We start from the raw sequence: 25,887 nt of genomic DNA, 5'->3' as shown, positions 1-25,887 counted from the left end.
CAGCTGCAAACAGACTAAAATCATCCATTCCACACAGTCAGGTTTTCGTCAAAGTCGTTCGTGCTACACTGCTATTATTCACTTAATAGATACTTGGTTAAGAGATATAGATTCTGGGAAATATGTCAGTGTTTCTTCAGCGTAGAGAAGCTTTTGACTTAGCTGACCATTAACTTCTCCTGTATGAACTGGAACTGTATCATTTTTCTACCAATACAAGTAATATATTCAAATCGTACTTTTCAGATAGACCTCAGGTTATTAAATATAAAACTACAACATCAAAGGAATTTAATATAACTTCAGTGGTTCCCCAGGGCTCAATCCTGGTTTCATTTTTCTCCTTTATATTAATGATATTGCCTTGGAAACGAATACTGGAAATATAGATCTTCACGCGGACGACTCTACACTATATGAATCTGACTCTGATATTCTAGTATTACAGAATAAACCTCAAACAAACTTAAATGCTATCAATAAATTGTGCAAAGTAAATAATATGTCACTTCATCCCACAAAAACCAAATGTATGCTTCCAATGGACCTTTTCACATATTTAAAAAAAATTGAAAATGTAACTCCACAAAAGATTCTTGGTGTTTACGTAAACAATACATTATCGTGGAAAGTATTTATCAGAATTAATAATACAATAGCGCTCTTCAAGAAGATATGATATTACTTAAGTTATGATATGAGGATAATGTACTATACTTCATATATATTATCGACACTAGATTATTGTTGTACCGTGTGGGGAACCGGAAATAAGTGCATTAATTTCATACATACGCTTCAGACAAGAATGGCAAAATTAATAAAAAAAAACAAACAAAAAACAATGAACCAGACAAACCGAACTCTACATATTTAATGAACTGAAATGGTTATCATTTAGAAACAGGTGTCATTATCACGCAGCGGTCTTGTTGTATAAAGCTCAGAAAAATCTATCACCCAAATATATAAACGATTTGCTCAACTTTTCAAGTAATAACGCATATAGCCTTACATCGATTTCAAATAACAATTTAGTAACACCTAAACAACGAACTAATTACACGAAAGCTTCTTTTTCATATATCTCTGCATATTGCTGGAATAACACTCCTACAAATATTCGCTCTCTAACATCTCTAAACTCATTTAAAAAGTCACTGAAATCTTATTTGTTAAATGAATGTACCAACTAACGTTTTAGATTAAATACAGACTTTGACTATAAAACTTACTCTGTTTTATGTATAATATTTAAGTATGAATGCGATTTTAGATTATGTTTTCTGGGTGATTGTCGTGTAATTTAACGTTTGTATCCTGTATCCATGTTACCTTCTGAAAATAAAGAATATTATTATTATTATTATTATTATTATTATTATGTTTAGATTGGAAATAAAATGTGTGAAAAGATCCAAGAATGCAGCTAAGCAACATAATAATAATAGAATCGGTTTGAATGGGTCTGTTCTCCAGAGGTAATGAAATGTGCAACACCCCTCACGCCTCCTAGCATCGCTTTAAACGGAACTCTATTATAGTTGGAATGAATGATGCACTCAAAGATCATAAAGGACCAGAAAATATAACAAAACTCTGTCCAAGTAAAGAAGTGGAAGCCATGTTGGTACTGGCTAAGCAGGTCATTATTATCATAATGTGTGATAATGTTTGAAACCACAATGTGCTACATGAGTTTAGAAGCAATGCAGATGATAGAGACTGATCTGTAATTATTGGCCTTGGACTTTGTACCTTTCTTGTATATGGGAACGACGACTGCACTTTTCCAATCTTCGAGAAAAAAATGCATGTTTCTAGGGAAAAGTTAAAGATGTTAGTGAGGATTGGTGATGTCTCATAGTGTACCTCATTAAGTATTTGGCAATAGGACCACATGCGTTGCTGGGTGATAGCCCGAGTAGCAGTTTATCGACACCCTCGACTAATACTGAAATCTCAGGCATCTTAGGTGTTGGTGTTTGACAAGTATTTTTTGTACAGAACTGTTTTAAACTGAGCGGCTGGGGTTTGATAATACCGATTCACATTGCTTATTATGTTTGCTTTGTCGACAGGATCAGTATAAGTGAGACCCTTGTCTTTCAGAGATGCTACACCACGTTATCGATCTTAATTTGCTTAATGTAAGAATATGTTTTTGTTACTGCATGACTGCGAATCGCCATTGAAAATAACAGATTCTTTTTGGATAATATACATATTGGTCTTGAATGATTTTGTCAGAAGGGGGTTGCTATGTCTGGATTTCTTAATTCTTGTGTAAAGTAAGTCACGTTTACGCCTAAGGATCGTTGGGGGTTAACTAGGGATTCGAGATCAATTCGTGACTTAGTGACGAATCACAGTTACTATCGCAACATCAGTCTTTAGTGCCGTGTGGCGGCCGTTAAACTCTTCTCGTACTTGGATTCAGCGTTGATATATTTTCTGGTCCTTTGGGATCATGGAGTCCATTCAATCATCTGTGTAACAGAATACCGCTTAAGCCAGTGCTGGTGGGCGTGAGGGTGTTCCACTTTGTATTACAAACACACACGCACCCACACAAAGCAAACACACTAGGACAAAACGAACAAATAAAGCAACACAGTGGAGAAACGCCCTGGAACGGTCAGTGGCAAAACCACCACTGGGAACTGCTTCAACGGCATCTAACTTCTCTCTTACCCCCGCTATGTTCCAAAGTTACAGGGCAGTGTAAATAAAAGTTATCCCCACAAGGTGAAACCCTAACATACGCAATGGCAGCAGAAGGCATATTTATATGAAAAGCAATCCTAAAGAACCAAAAACGCATGTACTCAATGTCTTTGCGGAAGACAGAGCAGCAAGGGAGACACACTTAAGGGTTTAAGCTACTTATCATAGAGTCCTCCACCTGTTCCTTCAAGCACAATTTATATAGTTTTAAACTTGGTTAATAATAGGGTCTAATTTAATTCGGAAAGTCAACAGTTGGGTCCGAAGTCGATTGTTGGACCTCGCAGTGGAAAAGTGGGTCGTTTGGCACCCAACTGTGTTTTACCACTTCCCCAATGGTCTAGGAGGAGTTATATCCCTATGAAACTAGCCTTATGTGTTAGGAACCGAGAAGTGGGTCTCTTTGATTTAACTGATTGGTGGGTCGAAATTTTATATACACATTTAATAGGGACCCTTAAATTAACCAAATAGGAGTATATATGTATACAGGTTTATTTCCGTCTCTTCTCCTCTGAAATAACTGACTCTTTTAATAAAACGTTTCATAACTTTATATCAAGATACAATTAGAAAATTGCCATTACCCAAAGTTTGTAAACCACATCGCCGTAAAATTCGGGTTTTATGATATATACCTTCTCGGAGAACAAGAATTAAATGTATTTAAAACCAAATCAGAATTACGATAGTAAAATTAAGCAAAGTATTTCTAGATCTATACGTTATTCATAATAACGGTAGCCATTAAAAGTCAGCTTTAAAAGCTCTTCAGAGTTTGTGTTTTCTGTGTACTATGTACCAGTGTTATTTATCCCCGACTTTTATAAATAAATATTACTTGACTTGACTTGACTTTAGCTTTGTTGAAAAAGTTTATTTGTAATAGGATATAAATTGATTACGTTCATTGAAATCCCCAACATGACTCGCGCTCTTGCAAACTTAATTAATTGAGAAATGTAAATCCCATAAGGTGTTGTCTTGGGCACATGCCCATCAAAATGGGGGAAATTTACAATACTAGAATTAAAATCATCCCTTGGTATGTATAAAATTGTCATAAAATGTACATGTGATGCACAACATATCCGGTACGTATGCTGTACGGATAAATCCGTTATGTATACCGTCATATTCCGTACTTTAACTGACCAATGAAATGCTATCAATTAGTGGACGGTAAACAGGTGCTCGCAAGAAAACCAAAACGGGTTGTCAAACAAAAACATGCACAAAAACAGAATAAGAATCGATGAAAGTTAAGAAAAACGGGTGGACTCGGATATATATATCGGATACAGGGAATTTGTTGTACGATAGTTTCTTATTCAAAGTATTTTGGCAATGTTCATATAGTTTTCTATTGGTAACTTAGGACGCCAAACGTGTTGACGTTGGTGGGTGGGGTAATAAACTAATACGTCGGTTATTGTCCTCAGAATACTGATTTGTCGTTATCAATATCGTAAACGTGTTTTGAATAACCTGCTTTTCATGTGGCAGTATGATGGAGTCAATGTCCTCGTTCATTACACCAATGATTAAAGGCAGTGCTAGTAGCTGGTTCCATCTACCTAGACCAAATGTTTACATAGCTGGCTCTATTTAAACATATAGTATATGAACATGTAAGTCAAGGCTCTTTGATAAACTGTACATATCATAAAGGATCATTATATTAGTTAAATAAATTACATTTTTTGTGATTTATTTACATACTATTTTTGATTTAATACCTGTTTATATCGCCTTATTCCCTTACGGAAATATTATAGTTTGCCGCGAACACTTGCTGCAATCATGCCGCAAATATCCAGCGAATATGCAGCAAACACTTTTGATACAATTGGTATAGTAGTTCGCGGGATGTTCGTTTGATGTTCACTTTTCACATGCAAATTAGTTTTGCCGCGAACAAGTTCCCACGAACTTCCCGTGAACAAGTAGCTGTGAACTTCCTGCGAACAAGTTGCCGTGATCATCCCGCGAACAAGTTGCTGCGAACATCCCGCGAACTAGTTGCTGCGAACATCCGGCGAACTAGTTGCTGTGAACATCCCGCGACTAGCTGAAAACCATCTCTACATAATATGTGTACAAAAAAGCATGTACAGAAAAAGTGCAAAAACAAATAAATTAGTAGGAATCAGGGATATAAATTTATTGAATAAACTTGAACACTGAGGTTGTAACAAATTCAAATTGTCAATGTCTGAACTTTTTCATATCAGATTTGGAGCATTTTAAACAAAGTTTTAATGATAAAATACAATGACAAATGACAATGACAATGACAAATTTTATTTGCTCTAAGGCCACCGGCCCATGCAAAACATATACAACAAATATTTTTTAAATTGCATAGCATGTGCATTGTAGATCATGTTGAGAAACATATAATATATAATATTCAGCTACAACATTATGTCAATTTAATATAATGATAATAAATGGCTTCTTCCTACTTATGTAATTCTTTGCAAATCTTGTAATCTATTTTTCCTTTTCTTAAAAGCGTAGAACAAATATACTGCTAATGACTTAATTGTTTCTCCATTTTTGATAGACATTAGAACATTAAATTTATTTATAGTTGGCGGTGATAGATATTTTTTTGGTATATGTAGCTTACGTAGTTCAGAATAAAATTCACATTTTAACAGAAAATGATACTCATTTTCTACCGAGTTGGAATTGCACATTTTACATATTCTGTTTTGTCTTGGCACATTAATATATCGACCTCTTTCAATTTCTAAGTCATGCGAACTTACTCTAAAATTAACGAAGGTATATCTAAATTTTTAACATCTAATACATCCAGATACATTTCATAGTTAAATTCGTTCTTAAATAACATATAGTTTGAAAGTTTAACATTTGAATGTATTGCTACGTTCCATTCCTGTAAAACTATGTCTTTCAATCTATTTTCAAACGTTTTTAAAAATGAGAATTCAGATTGAACAAATTGATTAGCCCATACATACCCAAAACCATGACTTTGTAAACAATACCTTATGGAAGATACCCAATTATTATGACCATTTATGTCATCATTTAGGATCATGTTATAACATTTTTTTACCAATCGGCTATTCGGCATTTTTATAATCTTCAGCCAATATTTTATACATCTTTTATACGTGGTTATGTACATAGGGTATCTTGCACAGTCACCCAGCGTAGCAAAATTTGAGGCACTTTGTTTAGCACACATAAAACGTTTACAAGCATAATACTGTGCCCGTTCAAGTTCATCGAACCTACAAATTCCCAAATCTCTGAACCATATAATAGTTGTGGACAAATTTTACTATCAAAAAGTTTAAAAAATACAGTTTTAGATACCTGACCAAACTCATATAGTGATTTCAAAAGAGATATAAAAACTCGTTTGCCCTTGATACATAGTTCATGAACCATTGCGTTCATAGACAATTGCCTTGTAAAAGTTAAACCAACATAACAAAATTTATTCACAACTTCAATATTTGTATTATTGTACGTCCACCTTTCATTTCTTGCTAATACACCTCCGTTTTTAAAAACTACAATTTTTGTTTTAGTTTCATTCACCCTTAACTTATAGGTGCACAAAAGTCACGCAATATATCTAATTGTCTTTGTAGACCAAATATAGTATCAGACAGTAATGCATGTCATCAGCAAACATTAATAAGAAAAGTTGAATGGTTTCTGGATGTAACTGAATACCATTAACATTATTGTCAGACAAAGTACTTTCTAGTTCATCTATAAAGAAAGAAAATAGTATTGGACTGGCTAAACAACCTTGCTTTAAGCCTACAGAACTGGATATGAATTCACTTCTAGTATTATTACACCTAACACAGGACTTCACAGTGTTATACATACTTTTCAGTGCTCTAAACAGATTACCCTTAACACCATTCTCTTTCAGTATAGTCCATAATAGATCTCTGTTAACAGTGTCAAAACATTTCTCAAAATCTATGAATGCGACATAAAGTTTGCGTCGTTTATTTCTTAAAGTTCTATCAATAACAGTTTTTAAAATAAATGCATTATCAACAGTTGAATACCCGGCCTTAAAGCCTGATTGATTTTCGGAAATTTTGTGATACATTTGGGCGAAAAAATTTAATCTTGAAACAAGTATTCCACAATATATTTTACTTAACACATTTTGCAATGAAATACCTCTATAGTTTCCTACATCGTTTTTATCACCTTTTTTATGAAGGGTAACAATTATGGATTCACACCAGCTGTTAGGGTACTCTCCAGTGCTAAAAATCCTATAAAACAATTTAACTAATACATGCATAAAATTTTCAATACCGTATATAAAAAATTCTGGTACAATATTATCAGGGCCTGGTTTTTTACCCTGTTTTAGATGTTTAATTGCTAATCTAACTTCGTCTTCCGAAATCTCTGTATTAAATAAATAATCTTCAACTTCATTATCGGGCTGCTCAATTTCTATATCAATATCTCTTATATTATTATCATTAGCATTGATGGGATTTAGAAGTCCTTCAAAATATTGTACCCATTCATTAGTAGTAATGTTATTTATTGACTTTTTGTTTCTGTTAGTCATTCGTTTTAATTTTGACCAAAATGATTTTGGGTCGTTGACATTTGATGTTAGATCATGAAGCTCGTTTACCTGGTATTCTCGGTGTTTTATTGTACATAATTTCTTAAAATCTTTTCTACTTTGTATGTATAAATGTAAATTGTGTTCAGATCTGTGGTTCCTATATTGTCTTAATAACTTATATTTATGTCGTTTGAGAACGTTACATTCGTTATCAAACCATAAAGGACCAGTATGTCTTTAAACAGGTGAAACTTTACATTCAAAATATTTACCAACTTCTTTGAGTGACATTACAAAATTAGATACACATTCATTTATATCATTTTCTGAATTATCAATCTGACAACACATATTGTGTAACAGTTCTTTCGTAAAATATTCTGTTGTCCTGTCTTGAAATACTTGTTTGTACTTTTGCGGTATGCTATAGAGTATTTCTCTAGTACCTGTAGTCTGTCGGGTATTTGTATTAGAATCATCAGAAACGAACATTTAAAGTAATGTTAAGAGGAAAGTGTTTTGATTCTCCACGTTCATCTACACAAAAATTTTGAACTAAATAATATCTTTTGAACAAATACAATAATCTATAACACTACATCCTTGTGTAGAAACATATGTATAGTTACCTATATTTTTGTCTTGGCCCAATCGACCATTCATTATATATAAAGAGTATATTTTACAAAAATCTACTAATAGCCTACCCTGTGTATTTACAGTTTTGTCACAAGATACATGTTTCTCTTCTACAGGGCTTCTTAACATATCGTTATATTCCTCAAGCTCCCTAACATTATCTTCAGTAGATAAACAGTCACTTAATTCTCCACTTCTAGCATTTAGATCACCTATTATCATCATGGTTACATCTTTATATTCACCAATGACAGATATTATTACATCTTCTAATAATGAAATACCTTTTAATACTTTATCATCATAAAATGGTGATTCAGTTGGCGGGACATAAACAAAACATATAATTGTATCATTACTCAATCTAGTCAAGATTTTGTCAACAATAAATATGATCCCAATACAACAATCATGGTTTACACGTCTTATATACGGTTCTAGTTCATTTTTCACGTACACTGACATTCCACCCATTGCTCGACCAAAACGTGCATTTTTAACAGCTGGTAAAAAATAACATTTATGAGAAGCTAAAATATCCTTTGATGTATCATTTTCTACCTGTACATGTATATATATATGCTTGAATTTTACTGTTACTTGTCATTTCAATAACAGTGTCTGAGTGCATGTATTCATTTCATCCCAATGTTTTTCTTCACACTACTTATAAGTTATATGTATCACTACAAATCTGTCATTGTTTTACATCTTAATTATCAGACTTATGAAGCTTAGAAATTGTCAAAATAAGCTAGTTTTATATTTCTTTTTAGATAACCGGATACAGCTCTGCAAAAGGTTAAGCATATCTATTTCATTTTCAAAATTCCTTATGTTTACTGAGATATATAAGTATAGATATTAAACATAAATTTTCTGACTTACCACAAAAAAGTATATATTCCTATCAGCGTCTAAGAATCACTTACGAAAACTGTCTGTAATGCACACAGATTTCCGTCTAAACATGTCCAGAATATCTGGTTGTAATAAACTTATCAGACTCATACTGTGACCTTACAGGTAATGTTACAAATTAATTTAATCTACAATTACCTGCTCTTATAAAAGCTCTTCACCCTTACAGAAGAAAAAGGCCTGCTGCGTACTCTTGCTGTGTACATACAGCGTATATGATGCGTACATGATGTGTACTGAAATCAAGGGCTTTAAATAGTACGCAGGATATACACCGCACATACACCGATAGTACGTTTGTAGTACACTTTTGACATGCAAATGAGCTCTGCCGCGTACTACTTGCGGCGTACATGCTGTGGACTACATAGTACACAGGATGTACGCTGGAGGAATTTAGTATGCGAAAAATAGTACTCAGCATGTACGCGGCACATACACATTTCACATGCAAATGAGCCTGCGGTTGTACTACCCCTGCGGGTACATGCTGTGTACTCCTGTGGCGTACATGCTGTGTACTCGTGCGGCGTACATCTGTGTACTCCTGGCCCGAGTCCTGCGGCGTACATGCTGTGTACTCCTGCTGCATACATGCTGTGTACTCTTGTGGCGAAACTGCTGTGATAATGTAAATTCCTTACCCCACCAACTTTCTATGAAATGCAGATCATTTGGACAGAAAAAAAACAGAAAAAAGATAAGTGACATGCATCAATAAGTATTTACCCTTACCAAAATATGTAGATTGATGTATCAAATAAATTAGTATGCTTTTCTTCATCCACTTTTCAATGAAATGAATCAATTTTTGTAGCATGTAATTTGGTAAACATCTGAAGAAAATGGCGTAAACTGCATCAAGGGGAAACAACTTTATGCAACTAAATATAAGTGTTATAAATTTCGAGTATCTGCGGTGTACATGCAGTGTACTGTTTTCTTGTACAAGTCCCTCCTGCGTACATGCAGTGTACTCCTTAAATTTTCAGAGTCTGTGCTGCGTACTTGAAGTGTACTAGTGACCTCCTGCGTACATGCTGTGTACTCGTCGAAATAGTACGCGGCATGTACGCGGCATGCGGTGTATGTAAAATGTACTCCTCTGGCGTACTACTGTGTTCGCGGCATATACACAGCAAATACGCAGCATGTACGCCACAGAGGCTTGCTTCTGTAAGGGCAGTAACAGTTTACCAAAAGATTATAATCTTTTAAGTTCTTCTCGTGAACATGCAGCGATCATTGGTCTTCCTGTGAAGATCCCGCGAACTAGTATCAAACCAGTCGCGGCATGACCACGGTAGCAGTGAATATCCCACGAATACTTCCTGCGAAAAGGTATGTTCGCGGCATGTTCACAGCATGTTGTTCGCAGCTTTTTGACCATTTCATAAGGGTTTACACACTCGTATCATATTTGCCGACATTTTGTTATGTTATCTACAAATGATCAATGTGTCCTTATCGTCATCGGCGTGTTTATAAATCCTTAAAATATATTTGTTAATAACATAAAAAATGTTGGCCTATATGATATGAGTGCATAAATACAGCGAAAAAATCACAAATAGTAAGTATTGAATCACAAGAAATGTAATTTATTTAACCAATGTAATGAGCCTTAATTTTAATTTATAATACCTTTACTTACATGTTCATTATACGTTTATATAGAGCTGGCTACCTAGACCTTTAGTGTAGGTAGCCAGAACCGGCTACCTAGCCACTGCCATAATTAAAATATCATAGCTTTTAAAACAATGAGTAGAGATGTTTGAATATACATATTAAATGGTACCTTTTTTCAGGTCGGCAACCGTTTATTTTATGAAAGGATAATCTCACTCTTTCTTATTTAGTACTTCTTAGCTGTTGACTTTTTACGAATAATACATGAAGTGCTTGTACTGCCTCAATAGCTAAATAGTGGTACTAGAGTGTCCGCTTTGAGTACGGGAGGTCTGAGGTTCAATCCCCAGTCGCGTCATACCAAAGATGTGAAAAATGGTACTGGTAGCTCCCTTGCTTGGCACTCAGCATTCAGAAAACAGTGCACATCTTTCTGTGCTCTCACTCTTAATAACATACTCCAGTTTATTAATTTTTTGTTTATTTCAGGCAAATGGTGGTATTTATCTAGACTTTCAGTACCAAGTGGTTGCTAATCACCACTGACTGGTAACCATGGCAGCCCCGGCCCAAGATGCGGAGAAGACAGAAGAGCAGGTGCAGGCACTTGCCATCGCAAGAAATGCACTTAATTTCATTGAAAAGTTTGAGCGGTATGATTGCCAAGAAATGCTTGGATATATGCAGACTCATTGGATGTTGTCAACAGAAGATTTCAGATATCCCACAGACCCACCCATGGGACTTATCAGTAATATAAACCCTCAAAATTCTAATACATGTGTAATACTCATTCCTGAAGAGGAAAATGTTCAACCATTAGATTATCGTGAACTTCACCAGATTGTTCGAGAATTGACTATGGGGTTGTTTGTGTTAAATCAGACTCCAACTTTGTCACTGGAGGCAAACTTTGACCAAAGTACAACGTGCCAGTTACCACCTGCTTACCAGGACACAAGAATAGGTCAAATAATGATCAATGTTGACTATATGATGAAGGCATTATGGCATGGTTGTTATTTTCCAAAAGATAAACGAACAAAATTTTCAGAAAAGTGGCGATCTAGTCTAGATGTAAATGCTAATGGGAAGCCAGAAACAAAGAAAACATTGATAACAGAGTTCTTACGGAGTGGTAGGTCATTTTGTTTACAAGTTCTGAAATATTTTATAATGGTTGATAGGTCGACTACTGGATGTTGTTGATTAAAATCACCCTAGTATGCTCTGAGTCATGGTCTTGTCTAGTGAGTATTTATTTTTAGCTCACATGAACTTTCTTCATGGTGAGCTATTAGTATAGGTGGATACAGGGGTGGAGTGTACAACCTCCTGCACCCATTGTCTTGTGTCAGCATTTTTACTTTAACATCTTCTCTGCTGAAACTACTGATCAGATTTACACAAAACTTAATCAGTAAATGATGATCCTGACATGGACCTCTGTCAGATTTATTCAAATTCCTTTTTGAACTATCAGAGCTAAAAATAGAGGGAAAAAACAACTTCTTACCATGAACCACTAAATAGATCTGTCATCATCACTAAACTTGGTCTATAGCACCCTGGTAATGTTCTTTCTCAATTTTGTTTAAATGTTTTTGCATAGCCCCTTCTTGGGGGTTGCCAGATCTAAAAAAAAAAAAAAAACCTTTCACTGACTTTTTTTATGAACCACATTATAATGGATCTTCAGCAAACTTGTCTGAGCATCCTTGTGTTGTCATCTGTCATATCTTTGAAAATCAGCTTGGGCTTTTTAAGGGGCGGCCAGAGCTAAAACCAGAAAAATCTTTAAATGACTTCTTGACTTCTCATGAACCCGTTCATGAATCTCCCTCTACCTTGGTCTGAAGCATCCTCTGTGATTTGTTGAGATTGTTCTGCTTTGTCTCTTAAACAGAAATTTCTTGTAAACCAACAGATGGATCTTCATTAAACTTGGTCTTTAGCATTCATGTAAGGAAAATACCTTACAAATTTTTACAAATGTGTCCGCTTGGCCTTTGTTAGGGGCCACCAAAGCTTAAAATAGAAAAACTTTCAGGTGATTTTGTCTCATAAACCATTTTATTGATCTCCACTTAACTTGGTCTGTATCTTCCTTTTCTTCAAGTAGTTCCACTTGGTCTTTTAAGGTCTGCCAGAGAGAAATATGGTGAAAAAACTTTAAACCACTTTATAGATCTTTATCAAACTAAGTCTGCAGCTTCCTTATAATGTGTGGTTTTCTTAGGCAGAGCTAAAAATAGAAAAAAACCTTTATACAACTCCTTTTGATGAGTCATTTGATTATCTTCACCACTCTTCATCTGTAGCAGCTATGTATAGTCCTTCCTTAGTTTTGTTCAAAGGGGTCATAGGGACTTCCAAAGCTTAAAATGTAAAACTTTAAACAACTGCTTCTCATGAGCTACTGGATGGATCAAGACAAAACTTGGCCTGTACATCTTAATATTGTCTTCTCTCAAGTTTGCTCATATGGTTCTGCTTGGTCCCTTTTAAAGGTCGTTAAATTCAAAAATGAAAAAAAAAAACACTTCAAATTATTTCTTTTCATAAACTACATGATGGGCCTACACCAAACTTGGTCTGTTAAGTATCCTTGAAAGGATCTCTCTTATGTTTGTTCAGTATTTCTGCAAGGCCACTTTTGAAGGTAGCAAGAGTGAAAAAAATAGGACAAAACTATAAGTAAATTTTGATAATCAGTGCTTTATTTATGTCCACCTAGGTCAACTTGGAAGCAAAGTCTGTAGGTCACAGCCCTCAGGTGAGCTACTTAAACCCATTTGGGCCTCTTTTCATTTACTTATTACTGTGATGAAAATATAATTTATAAGCCCTTTCAGATCATAGCATATTGTCAGTTATGTTTGAATCTTGACATGCTATTTGTCAAGTTAACATTTACTTGGCAAACAAATGTATCCCAAAATCCCAAAGTCCTCCGTGCTCATTTTGGCCAATGTGGCAATGTGGACAAAATCCCCCTTTTGATTTTTAGCTCGACTATTCGAAGAATAAGTAGAGCTATCCTGCTCACCACGGCGTCGGCGTCACACCTTGGTTAAGTTTTTCGTACCAGTCCACATTTTGACAAAGGCTTTTGAGATAAAGCTTTGAAACTTTCAACACTTGTTTACCATCATCATGGCCAGTTATAGGCAAGAACACATAACTCCATCAAGGATTTTGGCTGAATTATGGCCCCTTTTGACATAGAAATCATGGTTAAGTTTTTTGTACCAGTTCATATTTTGACAAAGTATTTTAAGATAAAGCTTTGAAACTTTCAACACTTGTTTACCATCACCATGGCCAGTATAGGCAAGAGTACATAACTCCATAAAGGATTTTGGCTGAATTATGGCCCCTTTCGACTTAGAAATCTTGGTTAAGTTTTTCGTACCAGTTCATATTTAGACAAAGTCTTTTGAGATAAAGCTTTGAAACTTTCAACACTTGTTTACCATCACCATGTCCAGTTATAGGCAAGAGCACATAACTCCATCAAGGAATTTGGCTGAATTATGGCCCTTTTTGACTTAGAAATCTGGGTTAATATTTCGTACCAGTTCATATTTTGACAAAGTCTTTTAAGAGAAAGCTTTGAAACTTTCAACTCCTGTTTACCATCACCATGTCCAGTTATAGGCAAGAGTACATAACTCCGTCAAGGATTTTGGCTGAATTATGGCCCCTTTTGACTTAGACATCTTGGTTAAGTTTTTCGTACCAGTTCATATTTTTTGTAAAGTGTTTGACATATGGCTTTGAAACTTTTATCACTTGTTTAGTATAATAGTCTCTATCTGTAGGAAAGAGAACATATTAACTCTGTCATCTATTTTGGCTGAATTATGGCCCTTTTTGGACTTTGAGATTGGTTCTGTTTTTATACAAGTCCATGTTTTGTCAAAACTATTTGACATATGGCTTTTAAACTTTGAACACTTGCTTATCATTATGATTTACATCTGTAGGCAAGAGTACATAACTATTTTGACTGAATTATGGCCCTTTTTGGACTTTGAAATTGGCTCATATATTGCCATTTAGTGCAAGACTTGTCGAAATCAAAGTAATACAGGAACATTGTTTGTCTAATCTATTTATTTCTTTTGTCTGAATATCCGTGGAAATATTTTGACCCCATTCTAATTCTTCAATCGATTCTTCGAATAGTTGAGCGCGCTGTCATCAGACAGCTCTTGTTTCAATTGTATCCAAATACTCACTTCATTCCATTTGAAAATTGATGACTATCATTTTTGTTTTCATTTAACAAAATCAGAGTGGGAAATTTCATTCAACACCCAGATTTTCTCTTGCATTTTTATATATAATCTGAATTTTCTTAGTCTTAAATGTACTTAATCTACAGCATGCACTGATGAATTTACATTTAACACACATGCAGGTCTCACAGATGTAACGAAGGATCCAGATTATGCTTCAGTTTATGACAAACTGCCAGCAGAAACTCCCGGAGACCAAGAGATGGCCGAGGAGCGGAGATTCTTCATGTCACATGTAGAAGATCTTATGGTGCAAATGACCCTTTTTCAAAACAATGTCACACATTATAAGGATTTATTCTTAATGGACTCAGACTGGGTCGTATCAAGTGTTGTTAAAATCCTTGATGATAAACTTGACCATGTGTCTTATGAGCGTTTGAACTCGAGACTTCAGCTCCATGAACAGTTGATCATGGAAAATCTAGCGAACAAGTCGGAGATTCGACGGCAGATTTACCTGTTAAAGTTCATCAGTTATATGGTGCCGTTCCTAATTGGTATGAAGAAACGGATGAAGATTCCAGACATCACAAGATTATTGCCGAATCTCACAGGTAATCATTTTAAAACTTTTTACGTTTCATTTCATGTATTCTTCTTCAGTAATTATCTATACGGGTCGGAGTTTTCTTACTAGCCATATTCAACAATAGCTTCTTTATGATGGATGTGTATAACAAGAGATCTCTATAAGAATATTACTACAAACAGATACGTCTGATATCTCTTCCTTTATATGGTTGTTACTTATCATATATTTCCGCTAATTGTTTATAGACAGTTTGATATTAATGATTATAATGAATCATTCAAACATAGTAATTGGATTGCTTCTGATCTTTTTATTGCTTGTCAACTTAAAAAATTGTCTGAGGTGTTTTCTGAATAAATCTTAATTGCACGAAAGTTGCATGTATCATTTTTATAACTGCATGACTTGATGATCTAATATTCTAACAAGGAAGATTGTTCTATCTGATAGAGAGAAGAATTGAAATCGAGGGATGTGTATGCATCTGAGTACATTGAACCTCGGTCAAATCATACTGTTCTTATAGTGTAGTCATAGTAATAATTTGAATGCATGACAGAAGGTTTTGTTTCTTGCTAACATCTAGAAAAACGATCTCAGAAAAGTAAGGAAATTGTTTGTTTTTATGTTGATATGTAGAATTAAGTAAACAAGGATCCTAAATAAAATGGACTAGAAACTTTATCTCATCTTAATTAAACCATAAATAATCTTGTGATTTGGCAGAGTAGCAGGAAATCGTGGGACTATGATTGCTTCCGGATACTGCCACAAGTCATAGCAATGAAATTAGTTTGGATTCATATTCAATTTAACATCATTATTTGTAATTGTCAAATAGTATCACAATTATTACAAATTTTGTCTTAAGTGACAGGAAGATTGAAGTTTCAAATCCATTCTATTTAAGTCCTTTGTAATAATAAGTTAGCTTACGTGTGTTGTAAGGAGAGGTCTGACTGTGCAGCCATGTTTTACAGAAGATAATGGTCTAAAGATGCCATGAAACATTTGTTGCTTCCTAACTCTTGTCCTTTTTTCTTCTTACTGAAGTGATGTATTATAATATTAACCAACTAGAAAGTGTGTCATGCCTTATTATATTAGAAATTAAACAGTAGTTTCTGTAAGTTTTAGAAGCATAACCAGAAAATTACTAGCAGCCTGCAAAATCAAACCAAACTTATAATCTTCCCTGTAAATTAGCGCAATAGGTTGAACAGGTACTAGCAATCAAGAGGTTTTTTTCAATTCATGATAAGGGGTATATGTTCTCTATGATATTGACTGTGGACAATTCTATTAGTGTCATTATTTTGTATATTACCTCTGAGGTTGTTTACATGCTTAACCTCTGATGTCATTTTTAAGTTGTTTGATTTTTGAGAAAATGAGCAAGGTAATTTGCAAACTTGATGTGCAGTCTAATGTCTTGTGAAGAAAAGAGTGAAGAAAGAAAACAATTATTGCTGTGAAATTCATGCCTAATGTTTATTTTTCAGAGTAAATAATATTGTTTGATCTGGAACAATTAAGTAAAAACTATTATACCACACTCAAAAGTTTGATAATAGAGAAATGTGATGTACAAACATCTGCAATGTTTGCGAACCTTTGAAAACACTCGATGTTCAGCTCGTGTCTGATTAAAATCAAACTAAAAAACAGATTTTGGTATTTGTATAATGATTTTATTTTTCATTTTTAGTATTAAACTATGTGGACATGTTTCTGAGATAGCACCTTTGAAACTCCAAATTTTGACAAAACATTTACCGATATATTATATATCACATACCACTTTCATGCAAATGAAGCAGTATTTGGGGCATGCACTTTTTCAAAAGTAGTTTCTTGTTAGAGAGGGAATTTACTCAAACATTGATGGCCTGCAAAAAAACATTTCAAAAGGTTGAAAAGCCAAAACTTTTGTGGTCATGGAATCTGTAGCAGAACCTGTAAAGTCTGACACAAGTCAAATTACAATACGGCGTAACTCTAATTCGAAATCTTAGAAAAATGGAAATTATCCCTATTAATATCTGACATAAACAGGAAACACCTCGAAACTGAAATTTTCTTTTGGTTCAGGTCAAGACGGGTTATAGAACTTGTGTTTTTTAATGGTGTTACACATTATACAGGTGTTATTATAAAACCTAAGTGTAATATTATTTATGGTTTTCACCATTTAGGGAGTTGTAATTGGTGTTAATTTTTACTGTTGGCTGAATATGTAAACACTGTCATTGAAATTTCACCTAATGTTTCAAAAGAACGTGAATATACAAATGGGATTAAGAGATAAACCCATTAGAGCTAAATGTCTGCATAGTTTAATATTTAAAGTTTATTTAAACAGGTTATCTTATTTATTTAAACATATTAAAAGATACTGCACAAAATGGTTGAACAATATTTGTCAATATATTAAAATATTATTTCACCACTACTGACTTGAGAGCAGTCCCTGGACAAAAATCATACAAATACTGTGCTAGAAATGTTAAAGCAGGTCTATAGTAAAAATGTGGTTATCAAAAGAGACTTTGGGTCTGTTTCTATTGCGGCATGGAGTTTTCCGAGAAATGATGTCACTTTCATGCACATTCAAGGGGCCCAATAAGGGGTACATAAACTGTCACATTTTAAACACTGTCACTTGTTTTTTTCATGTCTATAAATTGAGACCTAGACGTATAGACAGAAAATATCAGTACTCGTTACATAATGATAATGTTGTCTGCGTGTCTGACTAATGCAAAATCCTGCTATTACAAATGCCTCAGGCCCTGGACAGGCATCTCTTATGCATGCTCATGTAGACAGATACCCCCATCAGTGATAATATAAAAACCTATACTCATGTTGTGAATCTTAGAATTTTTAAAGTTATACATATACCTATAAAAAGAACAAACTGAACAGTTATCAAGAAAACCTGCATCTGTTTTAATGAAAAACAATCACCAGTAAACAAAATTTGAAAATAAAGCATTTAGGGAGAGTGGACAGCGATTACTACTGTCCGGGGACTGTTCTCTTGCCAGTATATTAAAATGGTTGAAATTGTATTGAATTTCTTAGTATACCATGATTGCTAAAAAAAAGGCAGGGTTAATCAAAATTAACTATATCACATTCTTAGATAAATGACTATCAATTCTTTAATCATCAAACGATATTATGTTGACTTCAAGTTGACATGATATTTATACACTTCTATCATATTTTATCAAAATTTTACAATAAAAGATATAAATTATCAAAATAATTTATAGCAAAACTGCCCATAGTGTATAAATAAGTATTAAAACACGGTTTTGCTATAGGTTATTTCTTGATTAACAAACCATACCTGAAATAATTCCTGGAGGGGCACTTTGGGTCTGCTTTCACTATCAGGAACTAGAAAGTTGCCGTATGATCTAAATAATGTGTCTTTGACTTCTAAATCAAGAAGAATAAAAAAGGAATTAAATTTGAAAGAAAGCAGGTTGTAATGTTGCCTTTTAGACGGAACTGATGAGAAGCGAATCAGGCTTGATTCAATGTAATCTGTTATAAAGTTATAGCAACTTATGATAATGATCCAGTGCCTAATGGAAAAGAAATACCAATATTATTGCCTTGTCAGGTAGGCTCTGACTGCTATTTTTGAGACGGTTTTCTTTAATAAGGGACTTTTTCATTGGAGTAAGTAGTTAAAGATTACATTCTTTTCTCCATCTGCAGTCAAACTTCCTTAACTTGAACTTGGATAATTTGTACACCACCCTAAACTTCTCTGGAACTGGTTGTCAGGTCCCGGAAAAATCCCACTGTAATGATTTTTTTTTGATAACTCGAACAACCGATCACTCGAACAAATTTTGCTTGTCCCTTCGAGTTCGAGTTAACGAAGTGCTACTGTATAGTATTAGTTTTAAGAATTTTCATTAAAAATGTGAGTTGTTTTGAGTAGAAGCACGTTACCGAGGAGGGCGAGGTGCGTATTTATACATGTAACTTACACTGTGTGCAACTGGTAATGCTTTTCAGTGGCGATGCGAAATGTGAGATAAATTTAACTTTAATTTATGGTTATCATACATAATTTGCAAACAGTGTGCAGTAATTTTTAGCTCGACTATACAAAGTATATGGAGAGCTATTCTACTCAACCCGGCGTTGGCGTCCTTCAGCGTCCCCACCTTGGTTAAAGTTTTTTTATACTTTCTCTTTTTTCTCCTGATCTCTGTATTTACTTGGTGGATTTGTTTCAAACTTAAAATAGTTATTTGTCATCATCACTCACATCATATGGCACAATGGCCATAACTCTCACACCAATATTACATGAATTATCCCCCCTTTTTACTTAGAATTTCACGTTAAAGTTTTGATGCACTTTCACTCTATCTTAAGTATTGCTAAATGGATTTAATTCAACCTGAAAGTGGTTGCTCCACATCATCTCCCACATCATATGACACAAGGTCCTTAACTCTGGTACCAATATTTAATGAATTATCCCCCACTTTTACTTAGAATTTCAGGTTAAAGTTTTGATGCACTTTCACTCTATCTCAGTTATTACTAAATGGATTTGATTCAAACTTAAAGTAGTTGTTCAGCATCATCACTCATATCATATGACACAAGAGCGACAACTCTTGCACCAATATTTGATGAATTATCTCCCCTTTTTACTTAGAATTTCAGGTTAAAGTTTTAGTAGTGTACTTTCACTCTATCTCAGTTATTACTAAATGGATTTGATTCAGACTTAAAATAGTTGTTCCACTTGATCACCCACATCAAGGTGCATAACTCTGGCACCAATTTTTTTATGAATAATGCCCCCTTTTACTAAGAATTTAAGGTTAATTTAGATGCATTTTCACTATATCTTAGTAATTACTAAATGGATTTTATTCAAACTTGAAGTAGTTGTTCCACATCATCACCCACATCATATGACACAATGTGTATAACTCTTGCAGCAATATTTTATGAATTATGCCCCCTTTTTGCTTAGCATTATACTTATTTAGTGTTTTGATACACTTTATCTTTATCTCTCTTATAACTTAATATTTTTGACACAGACTCGAGCTATTTTGCAATATCTTCATCCACCATTGGAGTCATTAAACACTCCAATGACAGCTCTAGCTTCCTCAGATGTGCCCAGTTTCACTATCCAGCATCGAAATAGTCGAGCACGCTGTCTCCTGTGACAACTTTTGTTGTTATTCTATGTGAAGCTAATTATTGAATTTACATTTACCACACATTCAGCATCAATACCGCTTGCTGGTGTTACTGGTTGAACACCGTGAATTAGTCTAACATAGAAGAATTGTCTGAAAGTCATGTGACATCCAAATATAGATTACTCTTATAGTTTATATAGATAGTCCTAATATACAGTCTTGGTTTAATTTATATTTTATTTTCAGATTTTGTTCAGAATGTTGAAATTTTTTTTTTGTGCTGACAACTGATTCAATTTTTAGTCCCCTTAAACACTTTAATGCGTTACAAAAGTACAGAATTTATTTGTACTAATTAAGGTGTATGGGGGAGCACTTATACTGAAATTATACAGTATGTGGAATACCAAGATTTTCTATTTTATTGGCAATTAATTTAATCCTATATTCTGGTGAGCTGTTAGTAAATGTTGATGGTCTGTTATCCTTATCCTTCTCTGAAACTTAAAGTCACAATTACACCAATCTTGGTCTGTACCATCCTGGTATGGACTCAAGGTTTTCATGTAGTTTTACCTGGCCCCTTTTAAAGACGGCACCAGAAAATAGAAAACAAACCTTAAAGCAACTTCTTCTCATGAACAACCTCATGGATCTTCACCAAACTTGATCAGTGTTGTCCTACCTCAGATTTGGGGCCTCTGTAGATAATTTAACTGGAGCATTTTAACACTTCTTCTCATGAACCACATGAGTCGGATCTTCACCAAACTTGGTCTGTAGCATACCTGTATGGTCCTGTTTCTGCATGGCCTCTTGTAGGGGCAGCTGAGCCAAAAATAGAAAGAAAAAAAACACTTTTAATTCATCTATCATGAACCATTTGATGGATTTGCATTAAACTTGTTCTGTAGCATCCTTGTATAGACATCTCTTAGATTTGTTCAAATGATTCCAACTGGCAATGTTTAGAGGCCACCAGAGCTAAAATAGAAAAACCTTTAAACATTAAATCTTCTTGTAATGAACTAGCTGCTTAATGAATTGTCAGCAAACTTGGCCGTGTATAGCATTTTTGCATTGAAATCTCTCAGTTTTTTCCAAATTGTTCGCCTTGCCTTTTATTGGGTCTGCCAGAGCTGAAACTAAAAGAACATTTTTAAACAACTTCTTCTTACAAACTGCTTGAATATTGCAAAATTGCCTGTAGCTAGCATCCTTAAATGGATTTCTCTCAGATATGTTCAAATGGTTCTACATGTTCCATTTTGGGAGCTGCCAGGGCTAAATAAAAAGGAAAAAAATTCTTCTCATGAAATGCATGATGGATCTTCACCAAACTTGTTCTTGAGCACCCTGTTATAAACCTCTCTGGTATTTGTTCAAAATGGTTCTGCTTAGCCAGTTTAAGGGGCTGGCAGATTTATTCAGATAGTACACCATTTAGGGTCTGCCAGAGCTAAAAATTTAAAAACGTTTAAACAACTCATGAAATGATCGATGGATCATCACCAAATTTGGCTGGTAGCATCCTTTCAAGGAGCTTTCCTAATTTTTTGCGTAGAGGCTTTCTATGGTTAAAAGAGCTAAAAATAGAAAAATCTTTAAACAACAGTTACTTCTAATTCTTATCTGTGCAGTCTGATCTTGATCTGCACTGTTCGCTATTTAGTCAGTATCCTTTTGGCAATGACCCCTTTCAGTAGTTAATGGTATGGTCCAAATTGAAAGATGGACAAGTTCATTATTTAGCAGAGTAAGCCCCAGTGAAAATGTCAACAAAATCTCAGTGAAATTTCAGCAAATTTCATTGAAATTTCATTGAAACGGGTGAAATTTAACAAAATGATAAAAATTTTGTGGAATTTCACTAAAATTTCACCGAAATTTCAATGAAATTTGGTGCAATTCATTTCTCACCAAAATTTATTTTTCAGTGAAATTTTGATTGTCAAATTTTGGTGATCAAAATTTTGGTGAGAAAATCTGATGAAGTTATACATCATTATTTAGAAGTAAAGCCTTACTATGTACACTCACGTGCCAAATTAATGTCCTAAAATAGCCACCAAGTTATTAATAAATAGGGGACAGCAGATTCAAAGCATATTTTCTTCCAATTGAAATGCAATTAAGGGTAGGATAATTTTTCAGGGTTACAATCTATATTAGCACCAAGGGAAATAACTGGTGATTACTATTTCGTCTGCAAAGTCACATTGATAGAAGATTTGATTCCATCTGTGAAAAATGCCATATTTTCATTACATGAACATGGTTATAGTGGAAGAAAAATTGCAGAATAATTGAAAATTGATAGTTCTACAGTAAATAAGCGTTTAAAGCTTTTAAAACAATGCTGAAAATTTAGAAAACATTGATGTAAACAAGTGGGTGGGGAAATGTAGAAAAAAAGAAGATAAGTGTGAGACTAACATAAACATCACAGGATTGATCCTTAGGTAGCCCCCTTCAAAATTATTATAAAACCAAAAGGAAAAACTTTAAAAATCTTTTTGTCCAAAACCTCAGTTCATAGGGCTTTTATATTTGGTATGTAGCATATCATCTAGTGGTCCTCTATGCCTTATTCCTATCGATTTCGTGGTTCCTATCGATTTCATGGTTATAAGAAACTTCGCTCGTGCGAGAAAATCGCGTGTCCAAAGTCCATGCAAGTTTTCCGGCATACAGTCACTACGAGTGTAAAAAATGCGAGAAAAGCAGGTAATTTACCGTATTTATTATTTAATCCATGTAAAGGTGTTGATTCTTTTTTATTTTCATTGAAATACAGTGAAATTTACAACCTACAATAAGTAATATCTTCAATATTTGCCGATATGTTTGACAGAAATCCTATACAGCATCCATGTTGTGACGTCACGAAAGGTTATATCGATCCCAGAAGTCAGATTTACCCACAATCATCTATAATTCACGAAAAAAGTTTAGCGACACAAAAATAGAAACCAATTAAAATTCAATTAGCAGATTTGTGGTCACATCCTAAGGACCTCTTGAAATTTGCTGCATAATTATAAAGATAAAATAAACACACAAATAAGCATTTATTTCTCCTTTTTTTATACTGTAATTTTGAACATTTATAAATAAATATAAAATAAAAATATCTTATTTTGCAATTAAGAGATGCAGTCTTTCACAAATTTTATCATTTGGCTTTCAGAAAAAATCACAGAAAATTAACAAAAAGTACAGAAAATACTCTGCTGAAAATTTAGATCGTGCATATAAAGCAGTAAAAGAGAAAGGGTTGCCTGTGCAGAGAGCTGCAAAACAGTATGGTGTGCCAGAACAGACTTTAAGAGATAGGGTTAAGGGTCATGTGAACCATGAGACTGCTAAGCAAGGAGGGGATACTTTTTTCAGTCATGAAGAGGAGCTGATTCTTGTTAAGCATGTTAAGACCATGGCCGAGCTCGGTTATGGTTTCACAAATTCCCAGCTACAACATGCTGCTGGAGAGATTGCCTTTGAACACGGGAAAAAGGCAAACAGTAAACCGCTTAGCAATTGTTGGCTGTATGGATTCTTGAAAAGATGGAAAGGTGAACTTTCTTCAATTAAACCACGTAAATTAGAAAGCAACAGAGCTAAAGCTACAACACCTGAAAATGTTAACCATTATTATGCAAATCTTTCAAGTGTACTTGACAAATATCAGCTTCACGACAAGCCACAAAACATCTATAATGTTGATGAGTCTGGTCTGCAACCAGAACATCGCCCTCCAAATGTAATAGCGGCTCCAAATTCGAAACCCCAAGCAATAACATCCCCTAGATCCACAACTGTCACTGTTCTAGGTTGTGCTAATGCCATAGGAAATCACATTCCACCATATTTTGTTTTTAAAGGCAAAAGGTTCAGTCCTTTGTTGATGAAAGGTGCAACACCAGGTGCAGGCCACGCAATGTCCGATAGTGGTTGGTCAAATGGAAACATCTTTAAAACATATCTTCAGGATCATTTCTTGCCATTTGTCAGAGGTCAGATTCAAGGAGATGATTATGTTCTTTTGTTGTACGATGGCCATGGTTCTCACATAAATGGTCCTCTTATAGATTGGGCAAGACAGAACCACATCATCTTGTTTGTGCTGCCAGCCCATACGTCGCACCTTTTGCAACCTCTAGATGTGTCAATGTTCGGGCCATTCAAAAATTTCTACTATGCAGAGTGTGCCCTTTTCATGAAACAACATATTGGTCAAGTCATCACAAGATATGAAATGTGTCAACTAGCCTGTAAAGCTTACATCAAAGCAATGACACCAATGAACATAATATCTGGCTTCAGCAAGACAGGAATCTATCCCTTTTCAAAGGAAGCTGTGCCAATGGAGAAGCTTGTTCCATGTGAAAGCTTCAGAGAGGATCTGCCGGTTCAGAAAGTCACCGCCTTGAAATCTGGAACAGAAGCATTTGAAAATTTTCTGATAATGAAAGCTGAAAAGATAGCCAAAGAAAAAAGTCAAAGTGAAGACACTCAGAAATGTGACCACAAGCAAACAGAAACATGTAAAAAGCCAAAAGCTGGAGGCAAAGCAATAACTGAAGATGACTTTTTTAAAGAAATAACTGAGTATGAAGAGAACAAGGAGAACAACCAAAAACTGAAATCTGACAGAACCAAGAACAATAAAAATCCAGCAAAAAAACAAAAAGTCAGTGAAACAAGAGCCCCACTGTCCCCTAGACCAAGTACAAGTGGTATAAACATAAGGAAAACATTGACCTACACCAATGAAAATGATGACTCTGATGTTGAGGAGGAGATAGATGAGAAAGATGTGTGCTGTGTGTGCAAGAAGATGTTTTCTCCAAGATTGAAAGAATTTCCATACCTGAAAATTGTCAATTGGGGCCAATGCGACAAATGTGGTCATTGGGTGCATCTGACTTTGTGCACTGATGTGCATGTTGTGAGGAGGCACAGTACTTTTCTGTGCCCTCACTGTGCAGAATAAATACTATAACATACAGTATAGTTCTACAATGTAAATATGTTGGTTTAATGTTGGTTTAAAACTGTTAAACTTGTTAAAAATTGTTATAAACAGTTCAAGCAACTTTAAAAATATTATTTCTGGTGCTTAAGAAAGAAGCAGTACCTGTTGAAATAAATAATTCATCTGAAATAGACAAACCAAGAATTTATCAAACTTGCATCATTAATAGTGTGCACCACAAACTTTTTATTGTGCAGTATACTTTTTGGTGGAGAATTCCATGGTGCTATTTATAGACAAGCCAATCATAGCCACGAAATCGATAGGAAAGCATCTGGGTGATTCTGATAATAGAGGTC

General features: G+C 34.5%; 1 protein-coding gene across 1 annotated transcript in view; it reads left to right on the top strand.

Annotated features, from left to right (window-relative positions):
- Nucleotides 1–3,908: 3,908 nt before the first annotated feature.
- Nucleotides 3,909–25,887, top strand: part of LOC123532440 (ankyrin and armadillo repeat-containing protein-like) — a 92,903-nt gene continuing 70,924 nt past the window's right edge. The window contains exons 1-4 of the mRNA XM_053518370.1: nt 3,909–4,041; nt 11,006–11,654; nt 14,943–15,377; nt 19,320–19,343. Coding sequence (XP_053374345.1) covers nt 11,072–11,654; nt 14,943–15,377; nt 19,320–19,343 — 1,042 coding nt within the window. The 5' untranslated portion in view covers nt 3,909–4,041; nt 11,006–11,071. The remainder of the gene's footprint in view (nt 4,042–11,005; nt 11,655–14,942; nt 15,378–19,319; nt 19,344–25,887) is intronic.

This window comes from Mercenaria mercenaria, chromosome 11 (assembly GCF_021730395.1).
Source record: "Mercenaria mercenaria strain notata chromosome 11, MADL_Memer_1, whole genome shotgun sequence".
Lineage (NCBI taxonomy): Eukaryota > Metazoa > Mollusca > Bivalvia > Venerida > Veneridae > Mercenaria > Mercenaria mercenaria.
The sequence above is the reverse complement of the archived record's forward strand: the minus strand, read 5'-3'. Positions and strand labels throughout refer to the sequence as shown.